We start from the raw sequence: 15,996 nt of genomic DNA, 5'->3' as shown, positions 1-15,996 counted from the left end.
AATCTTCACGAAGTAGGCGATCTCCTTGCCCTTACAAACTTCTTGCTTCAACTCCACATCATGATGGAGGCTCCCAAGTGACACCTAACAAATCTAGGAGACACCACTCTCCAAAAGGTAATACATGGTGTGTTGATGATAAACTCCTTAGTCTTGTGCTTCAAATGATAGTCTCCCCAACACTCAACTCTCTCTCTCTCTCTCAGATTTGGCTATGGTGGAAGAGTGATTTGAGTGCAAAGCAACTTGGGGAAGGCTAGAAATCAAGGTTCAAATGGTGGGAATGAAATTTCTTGATCTCAACACATGAGTAGGTGGTTCTCTCTCAGAAAATGTATGGTGAAAGTGTAGGCACGTTCTGATGGCTCTCACAAATGAAGAAGGGGGTGGAGGGGTATATATAGCCTCCACACAATATCCAACCGTTACACACATTTGACTCATCTCGGTGAGACCGAATGGTTAAAATCGGTGGCACTGATCTGTTCAAAAATGTGAATGTTGAGAATCTCGGTGGGACCGACTCGAACAACTCGGTGGGACCGATGTGCTAGGGCTTAGGGAAAACATCATCTCGGTGGTGCCGATTGCATCAACTCGGTGAGACCGAAGTGAAGCAATAAGCAATAGAGAATCTGTCAAGCCAACTCAGTGAGACCGACTGTATAACTCAGTGAGGCCGAAATAAATGTAACAAGTCACAGAGCGCTGGCAAGGCCATCTCGGTGAGACCGAGATCCGTATCAGTGAGACCGAGCTGTTAGGGTTTCTGGTAGTGGCTATGCCATATGAACTCGGTGGCTTCAGATAGAAAGAATCGATGGGGCCGACTTGGAGTTTAGGTTTTGGACATATTTGGATGGAGAAAGTGGCTGAGGGTTTTGGAGCAATATCACTAAGCATTTGAGCAAGTAGACCATTAAGCAACACCTCATCCCCTTTTAATATTATTGACTTTCCTATGGACTCAATGTGATCTTGGATTACTAAAATAAAGATGAAGAGTCTTGAGCTTTTGCTGGTCTTTGTCCTTAGCATTTTGAGGGGTCCACATCTCTAGTCCATGTCATGCCAATCATTGAACATCGTGAAGTATTTATCTTGAAAGGACATTAGTTCAATGAGCTATACGTTGTTATGAATTACCAAAACCACATAGGGATTAGTTGCACTTTCACTCACCCGCAACATTCCATTGCATCCGTTGCAGCACCGCTCCTAGCAGCAGCTTTGACGCTCCTCGCAACATCGCCGATGGCACATCACCATCGGCCATGCAGCAACGGATACTTTCGGCGAGCACCTCGCAGCACCGGCGCTCCTGTCGGCGAGTGCCTCACAAAACCTGATGCTTCTGGCGAGCGGCCTCATAGAATCAGATGCTTCTGGCGAGCAGCCTCGTAGCACTGGCGCTCCCGCCGGTGAGCGCCTCGCACCACCAGATGCTTCTGACGAGCGGCCTCAGAGCATGACAGGTCATAGCTTCGCCAACAATCATTGCAACAAGCGGTAGTGGCTTGGTAGCAGCGATGCTGCCTGTGGCAGCACCGGCGAGCCCCTCACGCATGACGATGTCGGGGCTAGGAGCATTGGTGCTCCACCGGCGGGTGCTCTTGTAGCTCCAGGTATGCAACAGCGGGGCGGAGGCGAAGTGGCTGTCGAGATGGGTAGTAGAGGCGTAGTGACGGTGGTAGCGAAAGAGACAGTGCGCAATGGTGAGAGGGTAAGAGAGAGGGCGTGCTTGGATGAGGAAAATCCGAAGAGGAAAGGGCAAGTGAGGAGATACGGAAGCGGCGGACATGGCCCAGGGATCGTTGCGTTTACAGCCGGATGAATCTAATCAATTCCCCTAAAAATTGCAAAATATCTCTTTTTATGATTGTTGGTACATTTATTATTATATATTTGAACTAGCTAAGGGTAGAGGTACCCTAATATCCATCAATTTGCACCCCGGCTTCACATCCCTTTACCTTTTTTTGCATCAACGGTGCTACTAGTCAAATTATCCGGGTTTCTCGGCCTTAGAGCAACTCTAGCAGACCCCGCAAAACGCCCGGCCCACAAAAATTCCGGCGAGTATGCGGGCTCGGGCCAATTTTGCGGCCAGAACAGAGCCCGCATACTCGCCCGGCCCGCAATTTTTTTGCCGCAGCCCGCAAACCGCATGCCCCGAGCACTATAAGTGCGGTTCCGCGACCCTTTTGCGGGTCCAAACCCTATCCCCCCGCCGCCGCGAGCCACCCGATCCCCCTTTCTCCTCTCCCAATTTCTCGCCGCCGGCGACCCTCCGCCCCGCCTCCAGCCGCCATGTGGGGGCGAATGTGGAGCTCCGGACGCGGCTCCGACAGCAGATCCGGCCTTGAGAGGGACCCGGAGTGCGAGCGCCGCGTCTGGTCCGACAGCGCGAGGAAGCGCGGCGCGCGGAAGTGGACCAACCGCGGGCTTTCGCCGCCGGCGAGCTTCGACCGCCGGCACGCGTCGATCTCCTCCGCGCGCTCTTCGTACGCCGGATCCTCCTCCTCCTCCGCCGCGGGCTTCCTCCCTGTGAAGAGGGAGTGGTCGGACGAGGAGGAGGAGCCGGAGCCGCCGGCGCCGTTCGCTCGGCCGGTGAAGGAGGAGCCCGAAGAGCCCGCTCCGCTCGGCCGCCGCGGAGTCGTCGGGCCCGAGGACTACGTCGCGGAGTTCGACGCCGTCGCCGCCGCCATCGCCGAGCGGAGCGTGCGCGAGGAGGAGGAGCGCCGGCGCCACGCCGAGGAGCTCGAAGCCCTCAAGTGGCGGCAGGCGGTCGCCGACAACGTTGCCGCCAACGAGAAGGCTGACGAGTGGCGCCGCATCCGCGCGGAGCAGGCGGAGAAGTACGTCGATCTCTGCAGCTCCGGCGAGGAGGATTGAGCGTCCGGCTCCTCCACGGTGTCGTCCAGTTGCCGCTACCTCGCCGCCGTCAGATCCGGACCCCTAGTATTAGTTTAACGTAGTATGTAGTATAACTATGCTTGTAGTTTGTGATGAACTATGTAGTATGCGATGAACAATGTAGTATGCGATGAACAATGTAGTATGTGATGAACTATGTTTGTGCAATTTATTCCGTGAAAGTATTTTTTCAAATTATGCAAGTTTAGATACGGGTTCTACTCGGCCGCGTATGTTTTTGACCCACAAAAGCGATTTTCGTGAACCCGCAAACGCGTTTTGCGGGTCTTATTTTTGCGGGTCCGTTAGAGTTGCTCTTAGAATCGTCGTTATCCCCGCGTTCATGCGCGGAAGACACGGACGAAGGCATGTAGCCCAAGCCCATCATGGGATCTTGCCCAGCCCATCATCGTGTTCGACTTGTCGCCATTTGCCATTTCCAGGAGAAAATATCCCCAAATCCCTAGCTAAACCCTCGTCGGCTCGCCGTGGTGCTCCGTGGCCGCCATGGCGCTCTCGAAGCCCCTCTTCTCCCGCCTCCTTCCCTTCTCCCTCCGCCTCCCCGTCCGCCCCCAGCACCGTCTCCTCTGCCTCGCCACCCCCACCGATCTCCCGGATGCTCCCACCGACGCCTCCGCCGAGCGCCGCCGCCGCAAGCGCCGCCTCCGCGTGGAGCCGCCGTCCTCCCGCGGCCCGACCCCCCAGCGCACCCCTGGAGGGCCCCGCCCCTCGTCTAACCCCAACGCTCTCAAGCTCCCCGAGCCAGCGTCGGTCCTCTCCGGCAAGCGCCTCGATCTCCATCGCCGCATCCTCACGCTCGTCCGCGAGAACGACCTCGACGAGGCGGCGCTCCTCACCCGCCACTCCATCTACTCCAACTGCCGCCCCACCGTATTCACCTGCAACACAGTACTAGCGGCGCTCCTCCGCCAGGCGCGCTACGCGGATCTCCTCTCCCTGCACCGCTTCGTCACCCAGGCCTCCGTCGCGCCCACCGTCGCCACCCACAACCTCCTCCTTCAGGCCTACTGCGACTGCCGTCGCCCTGAAACCGCGCTGGAGCACTTCCGTCTCCTACTCAAGGACGACTCCCCTGTCCTCCCATCCCCCACCACATATCGCATCCTTGCCCGATCCCTCGCCGAGAACGGCAAGCTCGATCTGGCGCTCGAGCTCAAGGACGGCATGCTCGAGCGTGGCCTTATCGCCCCCGACCCCCAGGTCTATGCGTTTGTCATGGGTGGTTTTGTCAACGCCGGGGATGGTGACACGGCGGTCTCACTGTACGAGGAGCTTAAGGAGAAGCTTGGTGGCGGGCTGATCCTTGATGGTGTGGTGTACGGGAACCTTATGAAGGGCTACTTTCTAAAGGGTATGGAGAAGGAGGCCATGGATTGCTACACCGAGGTGCTTGGAGAGGGATCCAAGGTGAGATTTGAGGCTGTTAGCTACAACATGGTGCTTGATGCGCTTGGTAGGAATGGGAGGTTAGATGATGCAGTCGAGTTGTTTGATAGGATGTGCAAAGAGCATGACCCGCCCAGGAGGATTGCTGTGAATCTTGGTAGTTTTAATGTGATGGTTGATGCGTACTGCCGTGTGGAAAGATTCCAGGACGCAATTGAGGTGTTTGGCAAAATGGGTGACAAGAGCTGCACACCAGATGCACTCTCATACAATAGTCTGATTGACTGGCTGGGGAAGAATGAACTTGTTGGTGAGGCAGAAGGACTGTACAAGGAGATGGGGGAGCGTGGTATTAATCCTGACGAATACACTTATGTCTTGCTCATTGAGTCCTGCTTCAGGGTTGATAATGTGGATGACGCCGTTTGTTACTTCAATAAGATGTTTGATGTTGGTCTCAGGCCCAATGCCAATGCCTTTAACAAAGTCATAAGTGGCCTGGTGAAGGTTGATAGGATTGACGAGGCACAGGGGTTCTTTGATCTGATGCCCGAAAAGGAGGTCAAGCCAAACATTGCTAGCTATGAATCACTGTTGAGAGCATACATCAATGTTGCAAGGTTGGATGATGCAATTAAGATGGCCAAGGGTATTCTTTTGGATGAGAGTATTGTGTTTACTGATGAATTGAAGGCACTTCTAGATGGGGCATTGCAGAAAGAGGGGAGAAACGGGGATATGACAAAGTTGTATGAGGATGTTGAGACGGAGAAAGCAGAGGCTGCAGCACGTGCAGCTGAAGAGAAGGCTAGAGCAGAGGCTCTTGCTAAAGAAGAAGAGGAGAAGAAGAAGGCTGAGGCTAAGACTAAGGAGGAATCTGCTGCCAGAGCAAGTAGAGCAGCTATTGACGCGGTGCTGGGTCGCAAGAGCGGAGCAGAAAATGGTGAATCGTCTCAAGAAATGAGTGTTGAGGAGGCACAGGTTGTTGAATCTCACAGTGACGCTGTTGGTGCTGCAGAACAGAATGAAGGTGATGACCAGAAGAAAGAGTCTGTTGATGCAACGTCGCAGGTCATAGCTTCATCATCTTAGAGGTTCTTTGTGCCTCAGTTAATGATTTTAGTTTCATTCCAATAGTACAATATGATTAGAAGAGCTTACGTTATGAGAATGGTTAATGATTAGTTTCATTCCAATAGTACATCTAGTGATGCTTATGTTCATGGTTTGAATGGAATTTACATGTTATGAGAGCTCCCAGTGATTGTATGCGGGAACCATTTTGTACCACATCTCTTATTTCGGAGATAGTACAGATTTCTATGCCCCTGAAATCACTCAATTTATTATGTCATATGATCACAGACTAGATAAATTCTCCTTTTTACACTCTTTCTCCTGCAAGTGTAAAGTGACCAGCTTTTCATTTACTTAAGTATTGCTTATAATAAGATCCATAAGAGATGACTGATATTGCACTAGTAATTCTTCTTTCACCTTTTCTTATTTGCCCTTGTACATTTTGTAAAGTATACTAGGTAAGTGCCCGTGCGTTGCAACGGGGAAACACTCTTGTATGCATGGGTGATATATTTAGGTGATACTATCAAGAATCAACTCAACCAAAAACTTCATTTAGCTTTACCATCATGTAAGTGCAATTTGCTCATTTCCCAATTGAACCTAGGTAATTACCTTCAACTGGAAAATATGCGACTTACCTTCAAAATTGAGTTTTACCATCATGTAAATGCAATTTGCTCATTTCCCAATTGAACCTAGGTAATTACCTTCAACTGGACAATATGGGACTTACCTTCAAAATTGAGCTGTGTAAATGCAATTTGCTCAATTCCCAATTCAACCTAGGTAATTACCTTCAAATTTGGTCAGCTGGACCATGTGTTAATTACATTCAAAATTTCTTGACCACCTATATGGAGCCGTTACATCCATGAACTAATAAGGTATAGAAAACAAAAACAGATCATGATGCTACTTGTTAGTCAAGCATACTGACAAGTACTCCCTAGCTTCTTTGGCAGTATTCGGTCACAGTCAAACCTCTGACATGTGGGAAATGTAACAGATGGGATGGTAAAGTAACTTCATTAAGTTAGTTGATTGGTTACCTCACGGATAAGCAAGGGAACTTGCAGCTGTACTGCTGTAGCATCTCACCCTCCAATTCTGAAGACTGTAAAACACAGAAGTGAACTCCTCTGGCCCTAAACAAATCAAAGGTAATGTATTTAAAGTTGGGAGGTTAGGTAAAAAGGTACTCCCTCCGTTCCTAAATTATGAGTCTTTTTAGAGATTTTAATATAGACTACATATGGATGTACATAGACATATTTTAGAGTGTAGATTCACTCGTTTTGCTCCGTATGTAGTTCATATTGGAATCTCTAAAAAGACTTATATTTAGGAACGGAGGGAGTATAGAAGATAAGATAAAAATATCAGATATGGAAAACAGTGCATGTATACTTCATACTTTAATAAACAAGTAAAACCAAAATACGAATGGCAGATAATTCTACGTAGCAAGCTACAAACACGAAGGGCTGATTAAGATCATTTCATGTAATAAATATTGAGCGAAATTCCAAGGCATAAACCACAAAATTATTGCACCGTGATGGATCACACAACAAAACACTAAGAAAGAATTCCTTATTTAACACACTTTTAAAATTGGATTCCCTATTTAACACTCACAAAGTATTTCTTCCTTATCTATCATTGACTCTAAATTTTGTTCCCAATATAACTCTTCCTTCAATTTTTTGAGCTAACAGTGTTAAATGGCGCTTGAAATGACAATACTACCCTTGGAAATACTGTTCTGTTGTGTTGGTAATGATCGGAGGGCTGCACACGTACCTGCAAAAGCTAGCTGCTTGATTGATCTTGCTTCGCAATAGTGCACGCAGTCTGGTTGTACGTGACGCGCGTACATGTGAAAGGCTAGCTTGCTGGATCGATCAACTCCGCTCTCTCGGCGGAACGAACTTAAACACAACGTGCTCCGCAGTCTGCTAACTCCAACTTGCATACAGATTACAGAACACTTCTCCTCATCGCCTTGCCCATGTACCACCAGCGTTTAAGTCGCTGGTGAGCCACCGAACGATGAGCCTGGCCTATCATGTAAGCTTAGGCAAATTATTTTTGGCACAACCTTTTGGCCACACCGACTTATGTTATCCCATTAAATATGACACATAAATACAAGGGCAGATTGGTTAGATGTATGAGGGCAAAATTGTCATTTCATACACCATTTAATACTGTTAGCTCAAATATCGAACGCAAGTGTTATATTGGAAACAAAATTTAGAGTTGATATTATATAGAAAAGAAATATTTTTCCGGTGTTAAATAGGGCATCCAATTTTAAGATAGTATTAAATAAGGAATTCTCTCAAACACTAATTGGTTTTATCCCGCTAAATATTGCCAACAAACCGCAGTTTCACCACAACAGAAACTACCTCCAGTTTTGTTGAAGGACAATTACGAAAAGTATCTAAAGCTTTCAAGGCTAACCTTCTGCCAAAATAACATCGGCCAAGTGTACATATGGATTTATCGAAGCAGTCGTCAAAATACTCAAAAGAAAAAGGAACGTCAGCTCATTAAGTGTGAACACTTTTTGGGTGTTGCAGTTTCTCCTAAACCATGAGAAACATTGTCTTAATTGGGCAGTTGCACATGGTCGTAAGACAATTTTATCCAAGGTACTCATACACTGGGCGTTCACTTTGCTCCAGCTCTATTTGGATTTGTGCTAGTTCTTAAGTTACAGTTAATTCGGGACCGAGGTAGTAGTTAGCAGAGATGCACACCAACCAATACCCTTGCCTGGACGATTGTGCCTAGGCTAAAGATGGTTGCTATAATGGCCAACTGCTGGCTATATGATATTACCATGTCATATATGGTTATCATTTGTAGTCACTTATACAATAAGATTAGCTATAAGGTTGGCTGTAAGAATACTACTTTTCTACACCTTCTCTCTATCTCTTTCCTCATATTTATTATATCTACTTAGGAGCGTGCATATAGCTAGACTCTTGCATGAGAGCCCACTCCCCTCACTTTTTCATATCTCTCTCCTTCATATAGGCAAAATTGCCATGTAAGCAAGCTATAAGGGACGAGGATTTGTAGCTCTCGGGTGCTCCGCACCCCTATACGAACAATTCGTTCAAAAAATACCGAGAAATTTGAAAAAAAAATCTGGGATTTTGGGATATCAAACGTGGGTTCCCGATGTACTCTCGTCTGAAATTCTGTGAAAAAATACCAGGAAACGCATTCATGGCAAAAAAGACAAAAACTTCCTATGTATAGCAAAACACTGTTTGGGTGGATTTTTGTTCGGACAATAATTCCTTCGCCACGGATACGTTTTTTGGTATTTTTCCACGAAATTTCACACGGAAGTAGATTGGGAAACCAGGTTTGATATCCCAAAATTTTAGATTTTTTGGGTATTTTTTATGATTATTTTTCGTATAGGGGTGTGGAGCACCCATGTGCTCCTGTGTATTTTCCAGCTATAAGCCACTATTGTACTTACTCTAAGTGGCATAGGCTTGAATGGAGCATCCTTGTCCAGAGAGTTATTTCAGAAATATGAAATTTATGGGTGCAGATATTTACCCTGTATCGGCCTTCATTGGTGGAGTGGCCTCTCGGGTTAGTCAAGATACCGTTAAAAAAGAAAGGAATTAGTCAAGATTTCTATGCTTTTAGACTGAGATTCACCTTGTATATCTTAGTGCACCTCCTCCCAGGAAAGTCGTGCTTTATCCTTGGGGGAGACGGACCTTAGGAAGAGATTAAAACGGAGGGTGATCTCCTTATCGGTCATCGAGAGAGCTAAAAAATGCCAGTGTGCTAAAATGACAAATCTGAAGGAGGGTGATGCCAAAACCAAATTTTTTCACCGGAAAATTAATGCAAGACGCCAGAAAAATTACATCCACTGGCTCAAACACAACCAAGGGTGGATCATCTAGCATGAGAAAAAAGTGGAGCTCATTTTTGATCATTGTAGAGAGGTGCTGGAAAAAGGGGAGCTTGGTCCCTGGACCTAAACTGAGATGAACTAAACTTTGAGACTCATGACCTGTCAGAGCTGGAGAACCCCATCAACGAAGAGGAGATGAAAGCGGCGATCAATGACTTGCCTTCTGACAAGGCTCCGGGCCCGGACGGCTTCATCGGTCTTTTCTTCAGAAAATGTAGGCAAAAAGTAAAGGGGGATGTGATGCGTGTGATCCGACTCTTCGAGGACCTTCATGGTACTAATCTCCATTGGTTGATTTCGGCCAACGTGGTGCTTTTGCTGAAGATGGGCGCGGAGGGAATCTCAGATTATAGGCCAATTAGTCAAAGATCATTGCAAAAATCCTTGCAAACAGGTTGCGTCATCACATGAATGACCTTGTCTCCAATGCGCAAAGTGCCTTCATCAGGAGAAGGAGCATCCACGACAACTTCATGTATATCAGAAACCTTGCTCGTAGACTGCACAAGAGTAAAACTCCTGTCACTCCTATTCAAGTTGGACATCCGTAAAGCCTTCGATTCGGTCAAATGGGAATACATCATCGACCTTCAAAAGAGAGGATTCCTCGCTAAGTTCAGAAATAGGATCACTGCCCTGCTATGCACCTCTTCTTCTAGGTTCCTTCTAAATGGGGTGCCGGGGTCTCCGATCAAGCATGTCTGTATTCTTCGACAAAGAGACTCTATATCTCCGTTGTTGTTTGTCCTTTGCCATTGGTATGCTTTAGCAACTCCTGAACAACGGCACTTCCACTAGTACAACGAGGTGCTATACAAACGGTTTTTAATCCCTTTCCGCAATGGCGTTTTGAACCGTCGTCAAGTGAGTGACTGTGATAGGGGGGTTCTTCCCACACGACCCAGAAACCGTCGGTGATAGGCCCTCCGGTCACACACGCTTGTCAAAATGAGGTCGTGTGCGACGGGCGAGCGATCAAATACGGTTATAGGGGCCCAATCGGTTCCAGTCGTAAATGCATCCCACACAGTCAGTCCCAAACAAACATTTTCGTTTGTTATGTACATTCCACACAGTCAATCCAAGGAAAACGTTTCCGTTCTTATGTACATCCCACACAGTCAATCCAGGGAAAACATTTCCGTTCATATGTACATCCCACACAGTCAATCCAGAAAAAAGTTTCCGTTCGTATATACATCCCACACACTTTTATGTATAGCCTCGTGTGTGATAGGTGTAACTATCACACACGCTCTGCCTCGGTTAACCGTTTGCTTTTATTCAATTACATCACACACGATTTGATGAAGAAAACTGTATGGCATTGGGCTATCCATCACAAGCGCTTTCACTACTAGAACCGTTTGCAAAGTTCCATGACCCATTTAGCATGTTTATTAGTTTACAATTAATAATTCTAGTATTACGCAAATTCACATTTCATATCAAACAGATGTTTGCCAATTTCATATTAGGCACATAAATATATTTTAACATCACAGTACTATAGCTACCTGAAAATAGCACAATACAACATATAGCTAGTTCACCTTCATAAGAACAATATTAGAACAATATATTCATTTCCCTAATCGTGATCATCCAGGCTCGTCTTATCCACCTCTGCTTTCAGTTCAGTAAGAAGCTGTTTTGCATTGGCCAACTGGGAAAGTGCCTCCTCCTTCGCCAACACCATCTTAGCAAAGTATGATTTTAAAAAAATCCGAACTCATTCTCCACCTTTCTCTTTTTATCCCGCATCTTCAAATATTCTTCAGTGTTGACAACACTTTCTCTAAGCCTACCTCTGTTCTCTTCCTCATACATACTCCAAAGCTTTGCTACGGACATCTTCAAAGACTGTGGCCACTCTTGATCAGCCCACTCCAGATAAGAACACTTTCGTTCATCCTATAATATTTAAAACTAGATCAGTAACAATTGTAGGGGAAATGGGTTTCTAGCAACATAGGAAATCACTAAATACTTATTTTGAAAAACTGAAGAAACATGTTAATTATGACATATCTTCTCAAAAAGATCAATGTGCAAATGAATTAATTGCTACTAAGACAACAACCAAATTCTGAAATATCAGAAGCTATAATTAACTACAACAATGCTACAAGTTCTTACTCATGTACTATAAATAACAAATTGAACATTTTATGAGGAAGCTAAATATAACTGCAATAGCATAGCAACGCTACAAGTTCTTACTCATGTACTATAAATAACAAATTGAACATTTTATGAGGAAGCTAAATATAACTGCAACAACATAGCGACAATGTTTGGGTGACAGCAAATTGATACTAACAGGTGTGTACATGCACAAATTTAGTAACAGAACTAATAGCACTAAGACCGTCCACTATGTATGCCAAAACCGGTGTAAAGACAACTTTTGCTACATTTGGCACAGGTGCCCTGCACTGGCGAGCCGATGCAGCGGAAAAAATCACTGACCCGGACTCCGGAGCACCTAGTTGCTCCGATGCCTAGTTCCTTCGTGCCATAAAGATTTAGTATTTTACTGCTTGGCTGCTCGAATGTGTGGACCAAAGTTGGCTGCACAAACTGCTGAAGCGGTGCCAAATAATTTTCTAATGGCCCCGCTAATGAGATGGCAACATTTTTAGATACTAGGTACAAATTGTGACACGGTCTTAACATCCGGAATAACATAGCACAGTGACAATGTCTGAATCACATCTAACAAATGATTTGTAACAACGAAAGTGGGGCTAACCTTCTCTGCACATACCAGAAACTTTCTCCCATTGTCCACAGATTCAAACGCAACTAGCTTCACGCATGGAGATTGATGGTGATAACGAGCAGACAGATCTTCAGCAACCCTGCTCCATTAGCTGCAACTGATGGTCCTAGGGAGCTACAAGAGGAAGAAATGACTCAAATCGAATGCCGGGTTAAAATCCTTCATTCCAAGTCATAGCCCGAGAGAGAGAAGAGAGGCATACCTGGGTGGTGAAGGAGTCGTCGGAGGAGGAGGAATAGCTGGAGAGGTCATTGAAGAAGACGATGGCGACCCCGGCGGTAGGATGCGAGACGGCGAGAGCGAGGAAGCAAGCGAGGAAGCGGCTATAGCTTAGGAAGAAAGGAAGGAGGAAACAGGGGAAATGTGACTTGTGGTTGGGGAGAAAAGGGGGTGGGGAAGGGGGGTAGATATTTAGGCAGTAGGCCAAAAATTTTGAAATGCGGAGGGAAACTTTGCGCGCGGTGCCGCCGGACACCATTCACTTTAAACGATTATGTGCATCGCAAATGATTCTTCTGCTTTACGCGCATGGGATGAGTTTGATAATTCAAATTTTAGTGGAAATTTCCCTGGGTACTGTCCTGATCCACGTCATTGCATAATTTAACATCGCTTGCTAATTTGGGCACACAAAAGAGCGTACAGCACACATACCATACTTACTGAATCAAGCAATTTTAGTAACTAAACAGAGCCAGTTGACCTAAATATTGCTCTAATAAAATACTAGCATTAAAAATAAAGCCTAAGTACGAATAATTTTAACAAAGCCACTGCCGCGCCAGCCTATGCATCACCGGTGTGAGATGAGACGTCGATGACTTGTCCTGGCGACATGCCGTTGTTGGTGGACTCCGCGTCCCCCCTGCTGAAGTCGACCGCGTCCTCGACCCCGCCCTCAAGGTTGTAGTACTCGTAGTAGTGGCTGCGCCAGAGCTCGCGTTGGTACTCCACCGCTGATTCCTCGACGGACAAACTCTTCTCTACTCGACCTCGGCCCCACGCAACTCCTCCTCCCGGCGCTCCTCGATCTCCGCCGCCTCCTGCATCTCCAGCTCCTGCTCGGCGATCTCATGAGGAAGCAGGTGCTCAATGGCCACCGCCGCCTTTTCGGACGTGGGTTGCATGTTGGATTTCGAGGTGGCCTGGAATATCTTGGCGTGCGCGTCCTTGATCTTGGCGTGGATGGCCTCGACCCGGGTCAGGACGACATCGGTGGCACGGACGGCAGCTCGAGCGCTCTCGGCGTTTGCAGCCGCTGTCGCAGCAGCTGCTGTAGCCGTCTCGGCTGCTCCAACCGTCCTGTCGGCTGCCGCAGACGCCCTCTCGGCGGATGCGGCCGTGCTCAATACAGATGCGGCGGCACTCTCGGCGTAGGCGGCCGCGCTCGGGGAGGAGCGGACACCGTACGTGCCTTCACGAAGCGTTTCCACAACGTTATCTTTGCAAGAAGGGGTTGCGGGAATGGGGATCGGGATTCCTGGATTCGGGGGTTACCGGCACTGGAGCAGATGAGCCGGTGAAGCTTAAGGAGGAAGACTTAAATAGACCCACGAATTTTCATCGCAAACGGTTCCTACAAAAAAAAACTGTGTGTGATGTTGTTGATATTTTTATTTGCCGCGAAAGACGAATTTGGAGTAAAGTGGCAACAGATGGTGTTCTAAATGTAGGAGAAAATTTGTAGTACTAATACAACTATCATGTCAAATTTTGGAAAATTTCAGTGGTCATTTGACCTGTTAAGACATTTAAGTGATTTTCTAACTATTTAATGACCGTAATTCAAATTTGAACTACATGTACATGCAACAACTAACCATAACGGTTTGAAAAGTCATATTTCTGTACTTTTGTGCGAGTTAATTCTATGTGCAGTAAATTGGAAGGAATTTTCAAACATATTGGTCTCACGGCCTCGACACATGCATGGAGTGCCATGGCATTTAAATTCCAAAAAATTAAAAAAAAGATCAGAAACACATGAAACCTCGCTTGATGTAATGTCATGCCACCAAGATGATGTGGTAAAAAAATTGGCATATTTGACGAAAGTTTGGACACACACCCCTCACAAACCGGAGCAACCACTAGAAGGCTCCTTGTTCCGAGAGGGAACAATGCATGTTTGATGACGAATGGGAGATAGCTTCCTCTTATGGCCTTAAAATTTTTTCTACTTTTAACATGCACTAATGCAACTGTCATGTGAAAATTCGGAAAATTCTAGGGGTCATTCAACCTTTTAAAGACATTTAAGTGATTTCTAGCCATTTGGTGACCGTAATTCAAATTCAAACTAAATCTACATGCAACAGCTAACCATAACGCACTAGTAGAAAACAGGGCTTTGGTCACAGGGCAGTATTCACATTAGTCCCGGTTCAGTCACGAACCGGGACTAATGTGAGCATTCGTCCCGGTTCGTGCGGCTAAGGCATTAGTCCCGGTTCACCTGGGCCCTTTAGTCCCGGTTGGTGCCACGAACCGGGACTAAAGGGTGCGATGCCCATTAGTCTCGGTTGGTGTCACCAACCGGGACTAAAGGTTATACCTTTAGTCCCGGTTGGTGCCACCAACCGGTACTAATGGGCTTTGAGGCATTAGTACCGGTTCATGGCACGAACCGGTACTAAAGGTCCCATTTTCAAACTCTACCCCCCCCCCCCCCCCCCGTGGACCGCCTTTTCAGTTTTAGAAAAAACAAAAGAAAATGATGGAAATGTCAAAAAAATAAAAGAAAATAAGTTTCCCATGTGATATGTGGTCTAGTTGTTGGCAAAATTAACAAATATGAATTTCGACTTTATTTGCAAAATCTCTCTGGAATTTGTAAAATGGGCATAACTTTTGCATACGAACTCGGATGAAAAAGTTTTTTATATGAAAAATCATCTACTCGAAAAGTTACATCCGAATTTAATTGGGGGAACCACGTTAATCATTTTCAAAATCCTCAAAAACCTAACAGAAAAAGTTACGGGGCTTTTAAGATCTAGAGTGGAAAAAATCGAAAAAATTTCAAATTGTGGTCAAACTGTGGTCAAACAATGGTCAAATAATGGTCAAACTAATTATTCTAGAATATTAGTGTTACTAAATAATTATTTCAGTTATTTTGAATATTGGTCAAATCTGGTCAAACTGTGGTCAAACAATGGTCAAACTAATTATTCTAGAATATTAGTGTTACTAAATAATTATTTCAGTTATTTTGAATTTTGGTCAAATCTGGTCAAACTGTGGTCAAACAATGGTCAAACTAATTATTCAAGAAATATTAGTGTTACTAAATAATTATTGTTTTTTAAAACAATAGTTTCAAACTCAAACAGTGAAATGTGTCACTTCATGCTCAAGCAAAATTCCTGCGGGTTAATAGGATTGACATCTTACTATTGTCAGGAAAACAACAAGTGCAGACTTGGAAACGAGGGAGAATAGAACCTGGAAGTTAAGCGTGCTCAGGCTGGGGGTGTGGGAGGATGGGTGACCGTTCGGGAAGTTAGATGATTTGGAATGATGAGGGGTGATTAGAGATTAGAGGATAAATTGAGCAGTGATGAGGGGTGATGATTAGAGATTAGAGGTTAAAATAATTCAGAAATTTGAAAAAAAAATCATAAAAAAATAAAAAAAAATCATAAAATTTCCTTTAGTCCCGGTTGGTAGTCCCGGTTCATGTAAGAACCGGGACTAAAGGGGAGAGGCATTAGTAACGACCCTTTAGTCCCGGTTCAAAAACCGGGACTAAAGGGCCTTACCAACCGGGACAAAGGCCCCTTTTTCTACTAGTGACGGTTTTAAAAAAAAATCATATTTGTGTACTTGTATGCAAGTTAAT

The 15,996-nt window shown here is 45.8% G+C and overlaps 1 protein-coding gene across 1 annotated transcript; it reads left to right on the top strand.

Annotated features, from left to right (window-relative positions):
* The first annotated feature begins 3,297 nt into the window (after window positions 1-3,297).
* Window positions 3,298-5,677, top strand: LOC123078507 (pentatricopeptide repeat-containing protein At3g49240, mitochondrial). The gene has a single exon (XM_044501041.1). It carries the CDS (start codon window positions 3,424-3,426, stop codon window positions 5,413-5,415), a length of 1,992 nt encoding a protein of 663 aa, XP_044356976.1. The 5' UTR covers window positions 3,298-3,423; the 3' UTR covers window positions 5,416-5,677.
* Window positions 5,678-15,996: the final 10,319 nt, after the last annotated feature.

Source organism: Triticum aestivum, chromosome 3D (genome assembly GCF_018294505.1).
Source record: "Triticum aestivum cultivar Chinese Spring chromosome 3D, IWGSC CS RefSeq v2.1, whole genome shotgun sequence".
NCBI lineage: Eukaryota > Viridiplantae > Streptophyta > Magnoliopsida > Poales > Poaceae > Triticum > Triticum aestivum.
This window is presented reverse-complemented; position numbering and strand designations above follow the sequence as displayed.